At 48.8% G+C, this 20,228-nt stretch overlaps 1 protein-coding gene across 1 annotated transcript; it reads right to left on the bottom strand.

Annotated features, from left to right (window-relative positions):
* Positions 3,989–18,467, bottom strand: CMPK2 (cytidine/uridine monophosphate kinase 2). Its single transcript, XM_021087907.1, has 5 exons — positions 17,527–18,467; positions 15,753–15,867; positions 14,298–14,499; positions 7,403–7,636; positions 3,989–5,652 (listed from the first exon to the last, which is right to left on the bottom strand). Exons 1-5 carry the CDS (start codon positions 18,199–18,201, stop codon positions 5,529–5,531), a joined length of 1,350 nt encoding a protein of 449 aa, XP_020943566.1. The 5' UTR covers positions 18,202–18,467; the 3' UTR covers positions 3,989–5,528.

The raw sequence follows: 20,228 nt of genomic DNA, 5'->3' as shown, positions 1-20,228 counted from the left end.
ACAGACATGTATACATTCTTTTTTCTCCCATTGTCATGCTCCATCATAAGTGACCAGACATCATTCCCTGTGCTACCAGTGGTGCAATCGGTTAGCACATGGTACTTACACGGCAGTACATGTAGATGCTTATTTTATGTGAGTATCTTCTGATTCCATCTCTCTGAAACCTTCCTCAACTCTGCAGACCGGGTAAACTGTAGTCTGACTTGAAAACACCTCCTGCAGCCTCAGAAAGCAGGAGCATGATGACGTGTGTGTGTGTGTGTGTGTGTGTGTGTGTGTGTGTGTGTGTGTGTGTGAACCTCTCTGTCTGGACAGGGAGCCCCTTATAAAGAGCTTCATAATCTTCTTATGTTTCCCCTTCTTACCGCTGGGGAAGAATTGAGCATCACAGCTGGAGAGTCTGACCTCAAAGGCACCCACATCCAGTTGTCTGAAAATCACTGTGCTGAAAAATTATTCCTTCTTCAAGGTAAAACCAGAGATCCCTGTGCTAGCTGAATTCAGCCTGCTAGCCAATCCAACCACAGCCTTGTTTGGTCATGGAAGAGTTGAGAGACTTTTCCCTAAGGTAGAGTTGTAATGAGATCTGTACTTTATTTTTATTTTTTATTTTTATTTTTTTTTTTGTCTTTTTGCTATTTCTTGGGCCGCTCCCGCGGCATATGGAGGTTCCCAGGCTAGGGGTCCAATCGGAGCTGCAGCCACCAGCCTACACCAAAGCCACAGCAACGCTGGATCCGAGCCGCGTCTGCAACCTACACCACAGCTCACGGCAACGCCGGATCGTTAACCCACTGAGCAAGGGCAGGGACCGAACCCGCAACCTCATGGTTCCTAGTCGGATTCATTAATCACTGCGCCACGACGGGAACTCCGAGATCTGCACTTTAAAGCGTGAGCAAGGTAAAGGAGAGCTCACTGAGAAATCGGTTGATGTCTACAGCAATAACTCAGAAGATGAGGGCTTCCCTCAATGAGATCAGAAGCCCTGTGGTGCAGGTTCCATCCCTGGCTCAGAACTTCTATGTGCAGCAGGCACCATCGAAAAAAAAAAAATTCATAAATAAAAAGGTATTAAGTAGGATAAAATATAAGAAATTAGAAAACCAGTCCAATATGTCCATCATTTGAATGAAAGACAGTAGAAAAAGAGAGAGGGAAAGGAAAAAAGGAAGGAGCAGAATTCATCAAGGAAACAATCTGAGAAAATTTCCAAGGATTCAAACACTTGAGTTTCCAAAGGAAACGGAGCCACCAAGGGCCCAGCGACGCTGCATGAAAACAGACCCCACCAGCGCTCATTGCTGCAACGTTCATAACTCAGTGGGCAGAAGGGTTATTCCATTTGCTTCCTAAGGGAAAAAACGAAGTGTGAGATGGTGGGGTGTGTGCCGTGCCCCCGGCTTCCTGTCTCCAGGCTTTAGCCCAGAGTGGCAGCTGGTGAGCGTCATGCCCAGCAGCCACCCCTGTTTGGGGTGCCTCTGAACCAACCTGGAACAAAGTCAGGTCGGAGTAAACCAAACTGGGCAGAATGAGCGAGCAATCGTGGTCTTACCTACTTTTTGACCGTTCTCGGTTCCCTGACATATGAATAGGTCCCGGGAGTGTGGACCCCAGGGAGGGGCTCCGATGGCCGTGAGCCTGAAGCTGCCCGGGGACCTGAAGCTGGCAGTGGAGACGACTACGGGAGGGACAGAAACACTCAAAAGACCTCAGTAGCCCCGAGACCCACGCTGAGGCCAAGTCCGTCAGAAACAGCCCCGAGAAACAAATTTTAATTGCCTACCCAGGCAGGAAGATCCATGCTGGGTTAGAGAGAGGATAATGTACCATAGAGCCAACCTCCCCGCATCCTCAGAGTTGCCTAAATGACACTTGTGGCCCCAGGCATCCAGATGCCCTCCTTGGGAGAGGCCAGCGAGGGCCTCTGAAGACAGAAATCTGAGACACAGCTTCTTTCTAAGAAACAGCCCACATCAGCTAAAGGGCCTGTTGAAAGACCAAATTATAGTAAGGTTTAAACCGGATAGGACTGAGTATTTTTATGTTGCTAACCGGTTCTGCTGCTCATGAGAAAGACCAGACTATTTACAGGCAACATAAAAGCACAACAGTGCCCACTAGTTGTGGATGGCAGCTGTGTGCTGAATGAATGTCATGAAATCACTACCCTTCTAACAGGAGAAGAAAATGAAACAAAACAAACCTTCCTGGGGCGAGAGTGGTGATGGGGGCAAAGGCCAGCATTCAGTTCTCGTCTCCCCGTTCGCACGAAGAAAATAATTACAAGAACAAAGCTGCATTGGCAGAAGCCTGAAGATGAAGTGAATTTGCTAGTGGGTACGCTTACCTATGCGAGGCATAGCTTAGTATCCGACTCCTGGGTTCCAAATGCACTGGCTCAACATGGCACATCAACTCTGCTTTAATAAAACAATACGAAAGTCATCAGCTAACACAGTTCAAAGAAAAACAACACCTTGGATATGAAGAAAACCAAAGGTGTGAAAGACGCTTGCCCCCAGCCCACCAGAAGCCCTACTGCTGCTCTGCACAGAAGGTCCATTCCGAACCTGCCAGCCTTGCATGTGGTTAAGAGGGTTCCAGCTGCATCTTCATTTGTTTTGCTGAAATTTAAGTGACTGGCTTTCACTGGGAGAAAAGTATTTTTGATAATTTACATTTTCTTAGGTGCGTTTAGCATTTCATAAAAAGGATTTACCCCTGTGTATTTAATCAATACCTATTAAACCTAAGCACTCGTTCTGTGTACAGGGACACTTCAGAGATACTGAGAGTTCAGTTTGGAAGAAGGTTTTGTTTTGTTTTGTTTCTGCTTTTTAGGGCCATACCCACGGCATATGGAAGTTCAGAGCTGCAGCTGCTGGCCTACACCACAGCCACAGTAACGTGGGATCTGAGCCACGTCTGTGACCTACACCATAGCTCATGTCAACATCAGATCCTTAACCTACCGAGCATGGCCAGGGATCGAACATTCACCCTCATGGGTGAATGATTGGTTTCCTCTGTGCCACAATGGGAACTCCTGAAGTTAAATCTTCTGACCTCTCCCCATGACTCGTGAATGTTTCTAATGGCATCTAGAATGGTGACTCTTTTCCAGAAGGTTTTCCATTTCCTTTGCCCAGATCCGTTAGGGCCAACGAACCCCCCAGACACTTGCAAGGAGAAGGGGAACAAATGGAGCAGGTGGGCTTTGAGGCTGGCACCTAAGCTGCTTGCCCAGCTGGGCACCCTCTAGGGTGGAGCAACAGACACCGCCACACCCAGTCCTTATGTACATTTCACCAGGGAGGGCTGTCCCCGGTCATCCTGCCGCTTCTCCGTCATCACCCTCCTCGCTTGGTCTCAGGGAGTGCGGCCACCGGCACTGAATGCCATGCAGTGTGAAAGGTTAAGGGGGAGAGGCATGCCCACCCCCTGCCATTCCTGGAGTCCCTTCTGTCTTTGCAGGAAGAACCTGTGTGGGGTCAGTTGACCTCGCCAGTTAGAAGGGAACTTGGAAATGTCCTCAGAACTCTCAGCAGCCACAAGCTGAGCTCGAAATTCTAGTACCGTGGAAGAGACGCAGAGTAAATATTGGGGACACTAAAAGTCTGCCACAGGAACAGAAAGGAAACTCACCTGATATGAAACAAAGCCAAGCAAGTCATTCCTGGTCATCCTTTTCCAGGTAGGAGGCCCTGTACAAGAAGCCCAATCAGTGTACAAGAAGCCCAAGTGTAGGAAGAATTATTTCTTATAAGATTAGGGAAAAAAGTCCTTTAATATCTGCACTGAGGAAGACGGCACGTTCTTGAAACGCTGAAAACAAAATCAAGATGTTTTCCTCTTCCTCTGAAAGCACGCTGACCACAAATGCACCCCGTTTCACTTCCTTAACCTCAAATCCCTTCCCACCTGAGAGCTGCAGTGGGGAAGCCCCTTCAGAAAAACCAAGGACCTCTGTGACAACAGCAAGGGTGAGAAAATCACAGCACGTTTATTCATTTGCAAGGGCCACAAAGAAAGCATGAAATGTTTGCAGTGCTAGGCTGCCAGGACAAGCTTTTCAAAATATTCGAAGTGAATGATCTCAGTGGCATACTTAGACATTGTATCTTACAGAATCCAGTGTGACTTAGCAGCTTTAAAAAACATTTTCAAATGAAATTACATCTTTATATACATATATATATTATGTGTAAAATACCGATAGTGCTTTTGAAAAATAATACAGTTAATATACACTTTATTATAGTTTAAGAGTCCATGTGATAAACCCGACAGACACATCGGGGGGGATGTCTTCTTGAGAGAATCCCTTAAAATAACTGACGGATTCAACCTATCTTAGAAGTGGAAGCAGTTCTAAATAATTGCCTGGTTCAGCCAACTCCTTAAGAGAAATAAAGAAATACTATCAGTTTTTAGATCAAGTTACAGGGATGTTACAAGTCTCACCAAGGCCACATACTGATGAAGTTTCCTCTTTTCTCAGCTATTTTTCTTTCTAGCCAAAAAGATCCCCATTACATGCTGACTTCACATGTAATCCTTAGATATTCAAGTGCAAGATAATTCACCAAGAAATCCCATTCCAGGACCCACTGTGCTGACGTAGTAAGATCAATTAAATCTGTCTGAGGAAAACACACCAGCAGCTTTGCATTTGGCTTCTTGGCTTCAGTTCTGATGGAAGGCCCAGTCCCTACTCCAGGACAAACAAGATGTAAACATCAATATAAGTATATTGCTGTGCTGGCTCCGTTTAAGAATCTACTTTAGTGCAAAACACACGTTCTATCCAAAGCCAGGTCGTCAGAGGAAAGGAGCGGCCTACACATCGTCAGAACAGAACTCGAGGGCTGTCGGGGCATGTGTGTATTCAGGGCATCCTGGGTTGGTCTCTTCTGTGACTGACGTTGAGGTGCTAACCAAGAGAACCCTCTCCCGGGCTAGAAGCCTCAGACACAGGGCAGACGCCTTGCGGGTCAGGGACAAGATGGGCCACGTGGGAAGGTCTTCTGACAGCCCGACACAGGATGCGTTCTTCCGGATCGCTTGGCTCTAGGATTCGGGGGCTGATGGAATCGGCAGGATGGGAGGAAGTGGGAAGAAGCCAGCCCCGGGCACATCAAGGTCTCACCAGTGGCCGGTGTGGGCACAGACGAGGCGGGAGGAGCTTCGTGGTTCCTTCGGTCCGCCTCCCGCTGCTGTCGGAGGAAACCAACCGTGGAGGCATTTGGTAGAGACGGAGGTAAAAGAAGTTCCAGAAAACGTTTGTTACACTTGGCGGAAGCAATCACCATCTCTCACAGGAACGCGCCCAGTCTCAGCCCTGATTGGTTCGTCGGTCAGCAGCGAGAACAACGGTTTAGGTAAAACTGTCACGTCCAGTCTTGTGCCACACAACGTGCTTATGCAACTGAAAGCTGGGGAAACTGCAAAACTGGCCGTGGGCTCAGATGTGTCCAACAACAGCAAATCCAGCACAATGTCCGTCTGGCCCAGAGGAATCACAACACATTACAGTTATTTTGGATTATGCTTAAAACGGTCTGGAGGACCTTTTCTCTGGAAGGGCTGGCATCCACCACGTGGCATCCAGGGTCCTCCATCCGCTGGTAGGACACTTCTACCCTGCAGACAGGCGGCATGAAAAGAGACGGCCGCGTGTTAACAGGCTCTTCATACACATGGTCTTTTCCTACCATGACAGAAACAGCCCCAGGCAGCTCCCCACCTGCTTCATGGCTCCACTCCCCTCGGGGACTCGCGTGGCCCACAGGAGACATACATTTAGTTCAAGAAATGAGAAATCCATAATAATGTTTAATAGCTAGCACTTATTGAATACCTAGGATCTGCCAAGTTTTGGCATTCTGCATATTCTCATTTTTTTTTTCCCTTTCTTTGTAAGGCCACACATGTGGCATACGGAAGTTCCCAGGCTAGGGCGTCAAATCAGAGCTGCAAGGGCCAACCTGCACCACAGCCGTAGCAGTGGCAGATCTGAGCCGCGTCTGTGACCTGTGCCACAGCTTGCATCAACGTCAGATCTTAACCCACTGACGTGAGGCCAGGGATCAAACCTACATTCTCACGGAGACAACATCAACTTTGGGTCCTGAACCTGCGGAGCCACTGGGAAACCTCCTTCTTCTCATTTCATACTCCCAGGAACTTTGGGAGCAAAACCAAGGTCATTATTCTCATCTTGCAGAGGAAGGAACAGAGACTCAAAGAGACTAAGTCCCCCAACGGCACATATCTGAAGAGTCTATGCCCTGCAGGATTTCACACAAGCCAGATTTCTGACAAGCCAGGGGGCCTCGGCATATACATTGTGTTCACTTAGGAGTTTTCTAAAATCTCACTGGCATTCGACCTCTCCTTCCAGTGTCAGCCAGCCCAGGTGTGTATGGATGGCTGGGGCTGAGGGCAGGGCCAAAGCACCCTGTGGTTAAAACAAGCCCCCGGCAGAGGTAATCTGGGTCCAAAGCCCTGCCTCTTCACTCAGCAGCAAGAACCCGCCCCATGTCCTTCCCATCCCATCTGTGCCTCAGTCTCCTCCTCTGTGAATTGAGGACGGAAAGAACGTCATCACCAGGTTTAACTGAATCAATACAAGTCAACTCCTCGATGTGGTTTCTCTGCCCACAGCTGAGTTGTTAATTATTTATGTTATAACAGGATCATCTTACGGTAACTGTACTATTAGTATGTACTTATATAAACTATTTTGTTTTGGCTTTTCCAACCAGTCCTACAGAACTGATTGATATTCAGCCGTGAAGCAAGAAGACAGTCCAGCAGACACTCCTGCTTTTGTGGTCCCAGCCTTTGAATGAAAAGAGAAGAATGGCCTTAAAACCAGCAAGATCTTGGTGTCCGTCTCAGCTTTACGACTGGGTAGCCGGGCAAACGCAGACACATCACTGACTCCTTTGAGCCTCAGTTTGGTAAAGTGTAACATACGGCTAACACTGTCCTTCAACGAATGACAGAGCATCGGGAGTAAAGGGCCTGACACCCAGCAAGCCCCAGACGGGCAAAAGGCACTGGGGTTTCACCAGAGTGTCCTCGGCCCCATCCATAACGATGGCCCGGAAAGGGGTATTGTCTCTCCCAGGTTCACGCTGTTGCTGGCACTGCCAGGTGAAAAGAAGGTTCGGGTCCCAGGGAGATACCCCATGGCTCTGAAACCCACCTCGCAGCCCCAAGGACCAGCCCCCTTGGAAGGAGCGAGTCTCCCTGGAGACTGCCACTCGGGTTGGGAAAATGGGTACCATGTCATTTCGTCCACTGTCCTAGAGTCAGCGCTGCTTCTGGTTTGTCACCCCAGCCTGAGACCCCCACCCTGCCCCTCACAGCGCCTCGGGACACCTACTTCTGACGATATATGCTGTCCGTCTCCAGCTCAACCTCCTCTCTGGTCCTCTCCAGGCCCCGGCCCTCGATCCTCTTCATCCTCTCCTCTGGACTCACGGTGAGCAGCAGGACCAGGTCGGGTTTGAGCAGGTCCCTGGGCCACTGGTATATAGGGTGGTGGGTGGGGGGCAGGTGCTGGAGACCCCCACTCACCTCAGAGGCTATGGTGTAGGTGGCCGTGCTGTGCCAGTACCTGAGAAGGAAAGGTGTAGTGAGTTCCCCATCTGCAGAGGAAGTCAAGGGAGCAGCTGAAAATCAGATGCTGAGGATACTGATACCCAGGCTGCTTCCGCTGAACTTGTCCTGGTGTGGTACACATGAAAGGGATATAATCAAATCCTACTGTTAAGAGTATTTATCAAAAGTAAAAATTAGTTAAAATCAACAACCACAATAAGAATTCAGTGAGTGCTTCCCATTTATTTGGTTGAAACTGCACGAATTGTAAGGCTACTCTATTGCCTTGACCTTGCAGAATGGCAGGTGACAGTAGATTTCTTCAGTGATCCATTGGTATTTAATGGCCAAATAAAAGTCTCCAGGCCCACTCAGTTCCTATGATTTTTGTTTGTTTGTTTTGTTTTTGTTTTCTTTTTATGGCTGCACCTGTGGCATATGGAAGTTCCCAGGCTAGGGGTCAAATCCGAGCTGCAGCTGCCGGTCTACACCACAGCCACAGCAACACCAGATCTAAGCCATGAATGTGACCTACACTGCAGCTAATGGCAACACCGAATCCTTAACCCACTGAGCGAGGCCAGGGATCGAACCCACAGCCTCACAGACACTGCAGGGTTCTTAACCCACTGAGTCACAATGGGAACTCCCCTACAATGTTTAAAACTCGACCTTGTAGATGAAATCCACGTTCTGGGAACCTTGGCTAGCAGGCTTTGTCCTTTCCAGCCCTCCATTCATCTAACTGCCTCTGTATTGATCAGGAAAAGAAATAAATCCACTAAAAATCTATGAAACTCTGTGAATACCCTCCCTGAGCCCCTCTTGACAGGCTGTTCTTAAAATGGTTCACGGGAGAGGAAAAGAAAGTCACCGCCATCAAAGAAAATCAAGTCAGCCCTCTCTTTCAAAAAGCCCCCATGGCTTTCTACCACCTGCCGGAAACGCTCAGCCTGAGGCTAAGACGCAGGGCGTCTTATCTTCACAGGGGGGGACCCAGGCCCGGCCCTGTGCTGGAACTGTCTTTACTCTGCTCTAACAGATGGAGGGAGGGTTTCTGACGGCGAAATGCCTGCCCCTCCCGCAGACCCCACCCAGAGAAAGTCCCCAAGCACAGTTCGGTTTCCTCCTCCGGGCTCTTAATACCTTTCATACTCGACTCTGCTGAAGGGTTTACTGGAAATTAGAGCTAGTTGTTTACAACTTTATCTCTCTTGTCTCCTCCATTAGATAACTCTTTTTTTTTTTTTTTTTTTTTTAATGGCCATAGAGAAGTTCCCAGGCCAGGGACCAAATCCGAGCTGCAGCTGCAACCTGTGCCACAGTTGGGGCAACTCCAGACCTGCTGTGCCACAGCAGGAACTCCCCATGATTCATTTTTAGACATCTCTGCATCCCAGAACCCAAAACCAGTACCTGACACAAAATAGTTAAGCACTAACTCATGTTCTTCGGGTGTGTGAATAAATGAATTAGATTTTTTTTAATTTGTCATAGTTTATTTTACTCTTGTCCTGCTCCAAGCATATCCCAATTTTAAGTTACAAAATGCAAACCTCCAAATCCAGTATCAAAGGACTATCACCTACACCAAATATTTATGAAACAATTATAAACATCCCAACTTAGGAAGGTACCCATGGCCCCATCCTTGTCTGTATTTTCATTTTATTGCTTGTGATGTTTTAAAATCCTAGATTCTTTTTTTTTTTCTTCTTTTTATGGGCACACCTGTGGCATATAGGTGCAATCCGAGCTGCAGCTGCTGGCTCTCCCCACAGTCACAGCAACAGTGGATCCAAGTCACATCTTTGATCTACACTGTAGCCTGAGGCAATGATGGATCCTTAACTCACTAAGGGAGGCCAGGAGTCAAATCCTCATGGACACTGTGTCGGGTTCTTCACCCGCTGAGCTACAACAGGAACTCCAAAATCCTAGATTTTTAGTAATTTTAGATTTGAGGTATGTTTCACAATGAAATGGACATACTCCTCTTTTATCTACAAAATAAACCACAGGGTAGCCAAGCTGTGCCTTGTTTTGCTCTCTGTATTAACCTACTTTGTGGACTGGTTAAGTCTCAAATTTCTCATCAGCAAAAGGAAAATCATGAAAGTTTTTTTCCTTCCATCTTTGTTGTAAAAATAATCAGCCAGGTGCTTTTTTTAAAAAAAAAAATCATACTGTCTTTACACGACATAATTTAATTCTTATTGGACACTTGTCGTAATTAATATTGCATCATTACAAATTATGATCACATGATACAGACAGTATTGAAAAGAACGAATGTAGGAGTTCCCTCTATAGTGCAACTGGGCTGGGGATCGAACCCAGCCCAGCTGCACTAGGAACCTGACCGAAGACTTGCTGTGGAGGCATGAGTTCAGTCCCCAGCCCAGCACAGTGGGTTACAGATCCAGCATTGCCACAGCTGTGGCGTAGGTCATAGCTGTTGCTCAGATTTCATCCTTGGCCAAGGAATTTCCAAATGCCACAGGTGCAGCAGAAAAAAAAAAAGAAAAAAAAGAAAAGAAAAAAAGGACAAATGTAAAAAAAATCAACGTGGGAGGTTGATCAATTCTACCATCATTCATCTGGCAAAGCCCGTTTCCACCTCCAAAAGTGTGGCCGCTGTAGCTGCTTGCTCCTGGAATTCTGCCTGGACCCATTCCTGTGCACCACTTACCTGACTCTTAAACACCTACAAACTCACACTTTCACCTTCTCTATCAGAGGCTCCTTGTCTCCTAAGCTGAATAAATCCAGGCAGAGAGCCCAGGTTTTCATCTTCTTAGCAACAAAATGACAATATACACTGCATTTTGCACACGCTCCATGTTCACTGAATCAAATCCTCAGCTATGAACCCAGAGGCTGGTTTCATCTAAATGTAAAAAGCCATCTTTACTATAGAAAAACCATCAGCAAGAATCGATTTTTCTAGGTAATGAGGGTGATTAAGCTGCCAACCCTAACCACAGTCACCATCAAAAATTACTCAGTCTCCCTTATCTTTTCAGCTAGACGGTGGCATTGCCTGCAATGGATTTCCTTAAAATCTTTAAACACGAACAAAACCCACCCAGACAACAAAGAACTGCTCTTTTCTTCTCATCTGACAAGGGGATCCAGTATTATCTCTTTAAAGAACAAAATTGCAGACAATTCACAGAAATCCGGGAAGAAGGGGGGGGGGGCTCTGCTTTGCAAAAGCCAGAGTGTTCTCTCAGTGGTGGCAACACTGGGGCTCATTTTAAATAATCATACCCTCTGGCCAACAGTCTCAGACTCTTTACTGCGTATTCTCCATCCTTGCCATCAGGGAAACCATATTAGTTCAAATCAAATGCAATCTGCTGACACATTATACATCGTTCATATAATTGCACTTGATATTTTAATAAAAATGGGCTACTTTCCAAGCACTTTCGCCTGCATCAACTCACTGGATATTCATCACAAGTCCTGATGATCAGCAGGCAAGGGAGAAGGGATACCCCCATCTAACAGATTAGGAACTGGGGGTGGGGAGATTAAGAGTCCACCTTCATGCAGAAGCCAGTGTTGCTGCAGGACATTTGGACATCTTAGGAGATAGCGTACCCCATGAAGCCACACTTTACTAGAAAAAGCCTAGTCTCTTTCCTTGAAATAAAATATCTAATCACTTGTGATGGAACATGATTGAGGATAATGCGGGGGGGGGGAGAATGTATATAAATGTATAACTGGGTCACTTTGCTGTACAGCAGAAACTGACAGAACATTGTAAATCAACTCCAATAAATTTTTAAACAAATAAAGGGGGCTATAGCCAAAAAAACCTATCAATACGGTAAATCCAGGCACTTTAACAATAGGGCGAAAACATCTCAAGGGTAAAGAAGTCCCACACAGGAAATCGGAGTCTAACTAGGATTCCTTGTAGCTTCTCAACTTTGAAATACTCACCCCACCATCTCCATAGTTAAACTACCACTGGTCTGTTAGCTTAGATGACAGCACAGACCCGCTCGCTAATTTTCCCTGTTTCTCACCTTCCCTCCCACTCACCACCACATACTTTTTCTTACTTCCCATCACTTCTTCCCAGGCTTCCCACATCTTGGATCACCCTGCTTCTTTATCCCAGGAAGATCCACACCCTTCGCCTTGGGGAAGGTGGGTTTGAGATTTGTTCTCCCATTGGCTCGCTTGGCAGCCATGTAGATAAACCCTGTCTCTGCTGCCAACCTCAGCATCTCAGTATTTAGCTTAGGGAGTGTCAGGAAAATGGGCACCAAAGGTGTGTAAAAGAAAATGGTCATGGCGGCAGAGACGTCGTCGTGTGAGGGAGGTCAGATGCAAACAGCACGTAACGTCTACCCACCTGTATAGATGGTTCAAGACCAAGCCAGAACTGGGAGTTTCTGCTGCAGCACAGTGGGTTAAGGATCCAGCGCTCCTGCAGCTCTGGAGTAGGTCACAGCTACAGCTTAGATTTGATACCTGGCCAGAGATCTTTCATATGCCACCAGTGGGGCCAAAAAAAAAAAAAAAAAAGAACAAGAACTCATCCTCATCCATGTTGATGGAGCCAGGGCAGTGGTGTCCACTTAGGGGAAGGATGGGCTGTGACTGGGAGGGAGGAAGGCGGGTTTACAGAGTGGAGGAAGGTTCTAAGTCCTGCTGGTGTGCAGGCTGTCCTTGAAGAGGTTCCCTTTTTTGCGACCCCTTGAGATTTCCATTTATAATGAGTGTTCTTGACCCTGAATGCTTCTCAGACATCAGGGCACCTGCACATCTTTCCAAAAATAAGTAAAATCGCAGCAGGAACAATAAGGCGTACATTGGAGTAAAACTAAGAATCAATCCAACCAGCTGCAATTGAAGCCCTATAGTCCTCGCCATCAAATGCATTTCTCTTTCCTCCCCAGGGGATGGCGCTGTCCTAAATTTGGTGTTCGACATCTTTCCAACCCTTTGGGGGGTATTATTTTGCATGTATTCCACGGGACATCTTTCTGAAAGTTCATTTCTTTCATTTGAAACGACGGTTTTGCAACGCCGGCAGCGCACCGACGCGCTGTACCTGTGTGGATGGCTGGCTGCGCAGTGCTCCCTTCCATAAATGTGCCCTTTCTGCGGCTGATGCCTTGGGTTTTTCAAGTTTTTTAATGTTATGAACAAAGGCTGAAGCAAATTCCACGAGGGGTTCTCCAAGAGGTGGAACCCCTCTTCCAGTTTGCTATGTCTTCTCAAATTGCTCCCCGAGGGGCCCTGCAGGTACCTGCTCCCACCAGCACCATGTGAGTGTCTATGGATCCCTATCAACAGAAATGCCCAATGCTCCAGCTCTGGGCCTTCAGACCTTTTCAAGTAGTGCTCACCAATCTAATGAGAGCAAGCTGGGATTTTAATGTCCACATCACCGAATCCTGGTGATTTAAAGCCTAGTGTGATATGACTTGATTGCCGTGCCCTCTGTCCATTTGTGTAGCCTTTTATTTCTCATGCACAGAATTTTAAAGCATACCCTGGCTTATGGCACCCCATTATCCGATACTTTCCAAAGGCTCCCCGCTGCCCTCAGAGTGAAATCCATGCTCTTTATCATAGACGCAGGCCCTGCTGACCTGCTTTCTCTCCATCTACCCAGAAAGCAGCCCCTGGGCCACTCCGGTCTCCTCACACTGGCCTGATTCTAGCCCCAGAATCCGTCCCCACCTTCCCGTCTTTGCTCTTGCAATCCCGCGCTCATGACACTGTCACTCTGGAGTGTCATGTTTGCTCCTCTTTGGTGGCTCAGAGCTCAGAGCAACGGCACCTCCTCAGGCAGGAACTTCCTAAACCACACCACTGCGTGACCTTCGTCTCTCCTTTGCAGCAGCCATCGTTCTCGGATACTCCGCCTCTCTACACGCCATCATCATCGTCTCCTTCAATGCAATGTTTGCTCCATGATGCACCTCACTTACTTTGAATCTCCTACACTGAGAACAGTCTCTGGCAAATGGTAGCTGCCCACTAAATGTCTGTTGAGTCAGACAATAAACAAAACCCTGAAAGCTCAATTTTTCAACCAGAGACTTTTGTTAACATTCCTGGAGTTCTCTTGTGGCTCAGCTCATTAAGAACCCAACATAGTGTCCATGAGGACGCAGGTGTGATCCCTGGCCTCCCTCAGTGAGTTAAGGGTCTGATGTTGCCGTGAGCTGTGGCATAGGTTGCAGATATGGCTAGGATCTGCTGTTGCTGTGGCTATGGTGTAGGCCAGCAGCTGCAGCTCTAATTCTACCCCTAGCCCGGGAATTTCCAGCTCTGATTCTACCCTGCCTGCTGCAAGTGCACCTTAAAAAAAAAAAAAAAAATCACAATATGCTATTTCTAGCTCAGTCACTTTGGCAAGTTACTTAACTTTTCAAAGACCGGTGTTTCTCATCAGTCAATTTGGCATCCATGTAGCAGTAATTGTTCCAGATATTCATATAGTATGTGTAATGCTTGTAGCAAAATGCCAGCCAATGGTGTTGGCAATTAATACATCATAGGCCTTATTCCTATTATTACCATAATACAGTGTGACTTAAACACAGCTGTGACCTTGCATATATATGTACACACACACACACACACACACACACTCCTGTATCAGGAAGGAAATACCAAATTCAAGACAACTTTACACCCACCTGTCTATAATCACAGGCGATTTGGTAGATTCTTTAGCTATTTCAGAAGCCACAATATAATTGCCCAAAGAGTAAAAAGCTCTTCTAATGATTGTTGGTTCATCATCAAAGATCTTCCTCCACTGGCTGATGCAAGCAGGTGGCGACTTTAGGAGAACAGCCTTGAGTGAATCTGAAACTGACTGGGTCACGGTGGTTTTACCTGCAGGTCATATACAAAACATAGCCCACCTTAACCACGGCCACCTTATTATTCCCCGAAGTTCAAATGAACTTGGAAAGACCAAAGACCTTCTTTCCACCTGCAAATGGAAGGAACAGACTAAACAATATGATTCTTTATAAAAAGTTGCGGGCGGACCAGGTTCCAAACAATAGGAACCTCTGGTGATGGAAGGCTTTGGAAGGCAAAACAAGATGGTCATTTGGTTTACAGATTAATGGTAAACTCTGACCTGCCTCCAGTTCCCCATTCCTGGCATCACAGGAAGGAGACAGTCTCTCAGGGAAGCACATGACCCTGGGGCCTCCCAGATCCGCCCTGTCCTTAGGAATTCCCTGACACCCTCGGAGCCACGCTTCTCCTGCTTTCATGTTTTGGGCTAAATGTGAGCACATGCATTGTATTTCAATGTCCATTTGCCAGCTTCAAGGGCTTCTGTCCTCCACTCCCTAGTTCTCCCATGCTTGGCTTCCACGGGCGCTTCTGAACAGCCTGCAGCTCCTGGACACACCAGGCTGGTTCAACTTCGCCCTGCCCTTTCTTCTGTCTGAGGATCTCTTCCACCTTCCTCGCCTGACCAGCTCCTTCCTACTGAGCCCACCCGGACTCTCCCTTGACCACGACCCTACCCCCTCATCCCACATCCAGGCTGCATCCAGTGCCTGCCCTGTTCATCAGGTTCAGGGCCCAAGAAGCTCTGCTCTGTCCCCTCCCCATCACCCTCCAGTGGCCTTACAGGGAAAATATCCACCTTTGGGGGTTGTGTGTGTGTGTGTGTGTGTGTGTCTGTGGTTTGTTTGCTTATTTGTTGTTTTCTTTTTACAGCCACATCTAAGGCATATGGAAGTTCCTGGGCTAGAGGTTGAATCGGAGCTGCAGCTGCTAGCCTGTGCAACAGCCGCAGCAATACCAGATCTGAGCCGCATCTGCCACCTGCACTGCAGCTCACAGCAAAACCAGATCCTTAACCCACTGAGTAAGGCCAGGGGTGGAACCCGCCTGCTCATGGATGCTATGTCGGGTTCCCAAGCTGCTGAACCACAATGGGAACTCTGGAAGCTTTCCATGTTTATGTCCCAGACCAGCCTCCCTCTGTGCCTGGCACGCGCTAGAGGCTCCCAGGAGGTTTATGGATTGACCCTTGAATAAAGTTTTGTTTGTCGAGACCTGTCTACCCCTGCAAGTGATTGATTAAGCTCCCTGCCTGTGACTAGAAGGTGATACTCTCTTACCTGTGGCATCCAATCCTTCAATGGCGATAACTGGGAACTTCCCCTTCTGGACCTGCTCCGGGCACCGGTCAACCAGGTCAAGCACGGCTTGGGCTTCGGGAATGAAGGATGTACACTGGAAAACCACACCCAAGCATCAGCAGGGACGCAACAGGGCTTTGGCGAAAGCCATATCTAATCATGGAGAGCAACACCGCACAACACCATCAAGGCAGAAGTTGTGTTTGGCACTAGGATAAAATGCATAGTATTTTGAACCTGAGAAGGGCTGGATTGCTTTATTTTATACTGCAGAGCTGAGGCTCAAAAAGCCAGTAATTGTCGGGATCACTCAGCCTGCCAGCTTCCCCCTGAGGAGGAAGGACAGGAAAGATTCATAATTGCAGAGCAGTGTCACGCAGCCATAGGGGAACCACGGGCCCTGTATGCCGCAAATGTGGGAAATTAGCCACACTGTAGGCTCCAAAGAGAGCAATCGGCATCCTGTCCTTTCCTAAGTGATCAGGGTTCAAAAGAGTGCCAAGTACTGCAATCACCAAGCACTGCAATCACCAAGCAGGCAGGGCAGGGTCTCCAGGGCATTCAAAGTTCTTAACTACACGTGAGCTCACTGTGTACTCAGGCATCTCTACAGAGGCCCAGACATTTATTTTCTTGTCTTTTTTTTTTTTTTTTTTTTTTTGTCTTTTTGCCATTTCTGGGTCCGCTCCAGCAGCATGTGGAAGTTCCCAGGCTAGGGGTCGAATCGGAGCTGCAGCCACTGTCCTATGCCAGAGCCACAGCAACGCGGGATCCGAGCCACGTCTGCGACCTACACCACAGCTCACGGCAACGCCGGATCCTTAACCCACTGAGCAAGGCCAGGGATCAAACCTGCAACCTCCTGGTTCCTAGTAGGATTCATTAACCACTGAGCCATGATGGGAACTCCCCGACATTTATTTTCTTATGGGCTCCTCTGAGCAAGGAAATATTCTAAATGCTTTCGGCGTATCAACGAGGCCACTCTTCATAATAACTCTGTGAGAGTGGTGCTGTTATAATCCTTATCTAGAGATTAAGGAAACTGAGGCAAAGGATGTTTAAGAAATCTACTGAAATTGACACACGTAATAAATGACAGAGTTTGCATTTAAACCCAGTGCTTGCAAATTAACCACTCAGTACTACTGTCCCAAAACTCAGCCAATTTGTCCAAGATCCATAGCCCAACCTCAGGACCTGCCTAGAATGGTCAGGCTCTCAGGGGCCCTTCACTGGCCCTTCACTTTTCCTTGTCCCAACATTTCAATGCAGATATTTTACAGATGAAAAGGAACAAGACAAAGGTGGAGTAGCAGAGGGACTGGATCTCAGCCAGTAAGCTGGCTGGCACTAAAGTAAGTCTAAGTTTCTTAAGCCTCCAAACTCATGCCCTTTTCTGTGCTCAACTTCCTAGAAGCCTCTGCTTTCCCCATAGCCGGTGGCCTCTCTGCCTCCTGTAGTACCTCCAGAGCAGGCACCGCACCGGCCTGCTGGGATGGCAGTTTCCACATCTGGCTGGGGGTTCCTGGCAGGCAGGAATCTGGAAAGAGCCCTGGTGTCTAAACAGAGGCTGGCACACTGGCCACCTTCACTACCTGACTCGCTACGGAGAGTAAAACCACTACCAGACAAGACAGGTGTGGGCAGGCCAACCCCCGCCCAAGGGGAAAGCAAGCGCACTGTTTCCCCTTTTCTGGCTGGGGGCGGGTGGGGGTACCTCCTGAGCGCTGGGAAGGGGCCCCACTCTTACCGCCTCCAAAACGGCGCGGGCAGCCTCCCGGTGGGGGAAGACCCCGCAGCTGGGCAGGTCGGGCACCACCGGGTGCAGCGCGGGGTCCGGCGCGGGCACGACAAGCTCGCTGCCGACCTGCCGCCACCCGTGTTCGTCCTGCAGCTCCCACGGGCGCCGCCACAGCTGGCGGCCCGCGTCGCCCGCGAACTCGGCCAGGAGCGGGCGCGGGGCATCCCGGTAGGCGTCCAGCAGCGCCAGCAGCGCGCTCCGGGTGTCAGGGCTGTCGCGGGGGTCGTGGAGCAGGAAGCCGTGCTGCAGACCGCCCGCCCCGCCGCCCGGATGGTAGCACAGCAGCCGGTGCAGCTGGCACAGCTGGAAGGGGCTGCCGCGCAGCTGGTGCAGCAGGCGCTGGTGCAACCGGGCTGCGCGAACCCTGGCCGCGCAGCCGGCGCCCTCGGCCACCGGCACGCTCAGCGAGTAGCTGCGGCCCGGAGGTCCCAGGAGCGCGGCCGCGTGGGGGTCGGGGTGCGCGCCCGGGGCCTCGTCATCGACAGCGAAGTGAGCCAGGGTGCAGCCGGGCAGCTCCAGCGCGAAGCAGCGCGGCAGCTCCATGGCGGGAGCGCAGGCCCCACGCCGCAGCCCCGAGAGGCGCGCGAGCAGCAGCGGGGCGCGCGGGCGGCGGCCGAAGGCCATCGGCTCCTCCAGGTCCCGCCCCGCGCGCTGGGAAATGAAACCGGGGACTAGGCGGGCGGCGCCCGGGGAAACGAAATTGAAGCCAGAGAAGGCGGCGGGCGGGGCCCTGGATGGGCGCCCTCTCCGGCTTCGGCCCCCGCCTCCTGTTCGCCGCCAGGTCGGCCGCCGGAAGGGGAAGTCCGCAGGGGCCAGGCCGCCGGGTGGGCATTGATGCGGACCCGCGCCCTCGCTGCAGTGGGGAATGGGCAGGTGGTCCCAGGCTGGGATTTAAATAATTCCTCCTGTGTTGCTTATGCCCAGTGCACGGGGCATGTGTGTGTGCTTTTTAGATCGAGGTCTCTCCCCTTCCCCACCACCCTCACCAGCTCCTCATTGCCCTCTGGCACCGATGACGCCTCACCTGGGCTCGCCTAGCGGGCCCGCTGACCCCACAGCCGCTCCCCGACCTCAGCCCTAAGCTCGACCGCCTCTCCCAGCCTAGGCCCTGACTCCAGTCCTGGGAACAGCTCTGTTGCCTAAACAGGAAGCGCTTTCATTCATTTTGCTTTGCACATTCTCGTCCCTCTTTGGGCGTTACCCACCTCCTTCTGCTGACTCTCAACCTGAGAAGTGTCACCAGATTGGCACCTCTAAATTACCTTCAAATGCCACATTGAGGTCGGGCGCACAGGTCCAAGGAGACTTGAGCATGCTGGCCTGACAGAGCCTTTGGCAGCCAGCAGCAGAGGTATTGCTGGCTTTGTATAGTAAAGCCACATTTGCAAGATTATTCGGATATTTTATTTTGTTTTTATACCTAACATATCTTTGAAAGTAATTGTCAAGCAGACCAAAAAACAAAAAAAAAAAATGGACTTGAGACAAAGACGGAAAACATTAGGGAAACTGAAACTGAAAACAAAGGATTAGATTTGATCAATGTGCCTTTAGCATGGGATCCAGTTTAACCCTGAAAGACCAACCCTTTTTGATAAACGTGGTGTGGTTGAAGTATCAGCTTATAGTCAAGGGATAATTCTGAGGTTAAGATGTTTTCACTCTTTGAGAACAGCATCATTTTTATTCTCTATGGACAATTGGACTTTGGGACATTTAGGGAGCAAGTGTGACCCACAGGAAAAGAGAAAAAGGGCAAACTGCTTTTTGTTCTCTAGTAGAGGACGGCATCCTCCCAGGAGCCTTTCTTGAGCTTTTTTCCAGGACCCCCCCCCCACTGCCCCGCTTCATACCCACTCTTAAAGTTTTCCTCCTCATTTTCACCCCCCTCCTGCCTACCAGGATGCTGTGAAATTAATGATGCAGCAGGATCTGGGCTCAGTCAATGTTAACTACATATTGAATATGGAAGATACACTATCTTCATTCATAAAGGAGAAATTCTCTGTCATATTTTTGAGCTTCAATTTCAAATGCCTAGGACAGAGAATCTGATGGACTCCCCTTAGGTGAGTATTGAGGTTGAATTAACTTGTTTGTATTAACCCACCCAGTGGGTGTGGAGGCGAGAAGCTGGGGAGGTGGAAAGAAACTTCAAAGAGGTGCTTGAATGAATGAATTTCAGGGATGCATTCATTTAAAAAGCAGCATTTTCAACACTTAGAGCATCCATCAGGGAAATGTGAAATAGTCTAGTCATTCTAGGAAAAAGGAAAAGGAGAATTAACTAATACAAATGCGTAGTTAATAGGAAAATTAAAAATGAGATTTTGAAAAGGAGCTTGTTTTTGAAAATCTGTTTAACAGATATGCTTGTAGGTCGATCATTTAGGTGGATAAAAAGAAAATGAAATTATGCATCAGCATTGTGTTACTATTATAGTCAAGAGAGGGAAGAACCACAGATTACAAAGGACACAAAAAGAGAGACTATTACATAGAATTTTACACCAATAACTCTAAATGGGGACAGGTGCCTCATTCACAGATGGGGGTCCTGCGATTAGGTGACCAAAGATGGCACAGAGGATGTGCCTACAGGTGGAGCCCAGCACATAAGGCAGACCTGTCTGGGGGGCCTGATGCCAGAG

The sequence above is a fragment of the Sus scrofa genome, chromosome 3 (assembly GCF_000003025.6).
Source record: "Sus scrofa isolate TJ Tabasco breed Duroc chromosome 3, Sscrofa11.1, whole genome shotgun sequence".
Classification (NCBI taxonomy): domain Eukaryota; kingdom Metazoa; phylum Chordata; class Mammalia; order Artiodactyla; family Suidae; genus Sus; species Sus scrofa.
The sequence above is the reverse complement of the archived record's forward strand: the minus strand, read 5'-3'. Positions and strand labels throughout refer to the sequence as shown.

Excerpts from the sequence above, each read along its gene's own strand:
- CMPK2 (XM_021087907.1), bottom strand. The coding sequence starts at position 18,201 with ATGGCCTTCGGCCGCCGCCCGCGCGCCCCGCTGCTGCTCGCGCGCCTC. Across the intron at positions 7,637-14,297 it reads TCGCCTGTGATTATAGACAG|GTACTGGCACAGCACGGCCA; the intron begins GTGGGTGTAAAG and ends TTTCCTTCTCAG. Across the intron at positions 5,653-7,402 it reads GACAGCATATATCGTCAGAA|GGTAGAAGTGTCCTACCAGC; the intron begins GTAGGTGTCCCG and ends GCCTGTCTGCAG.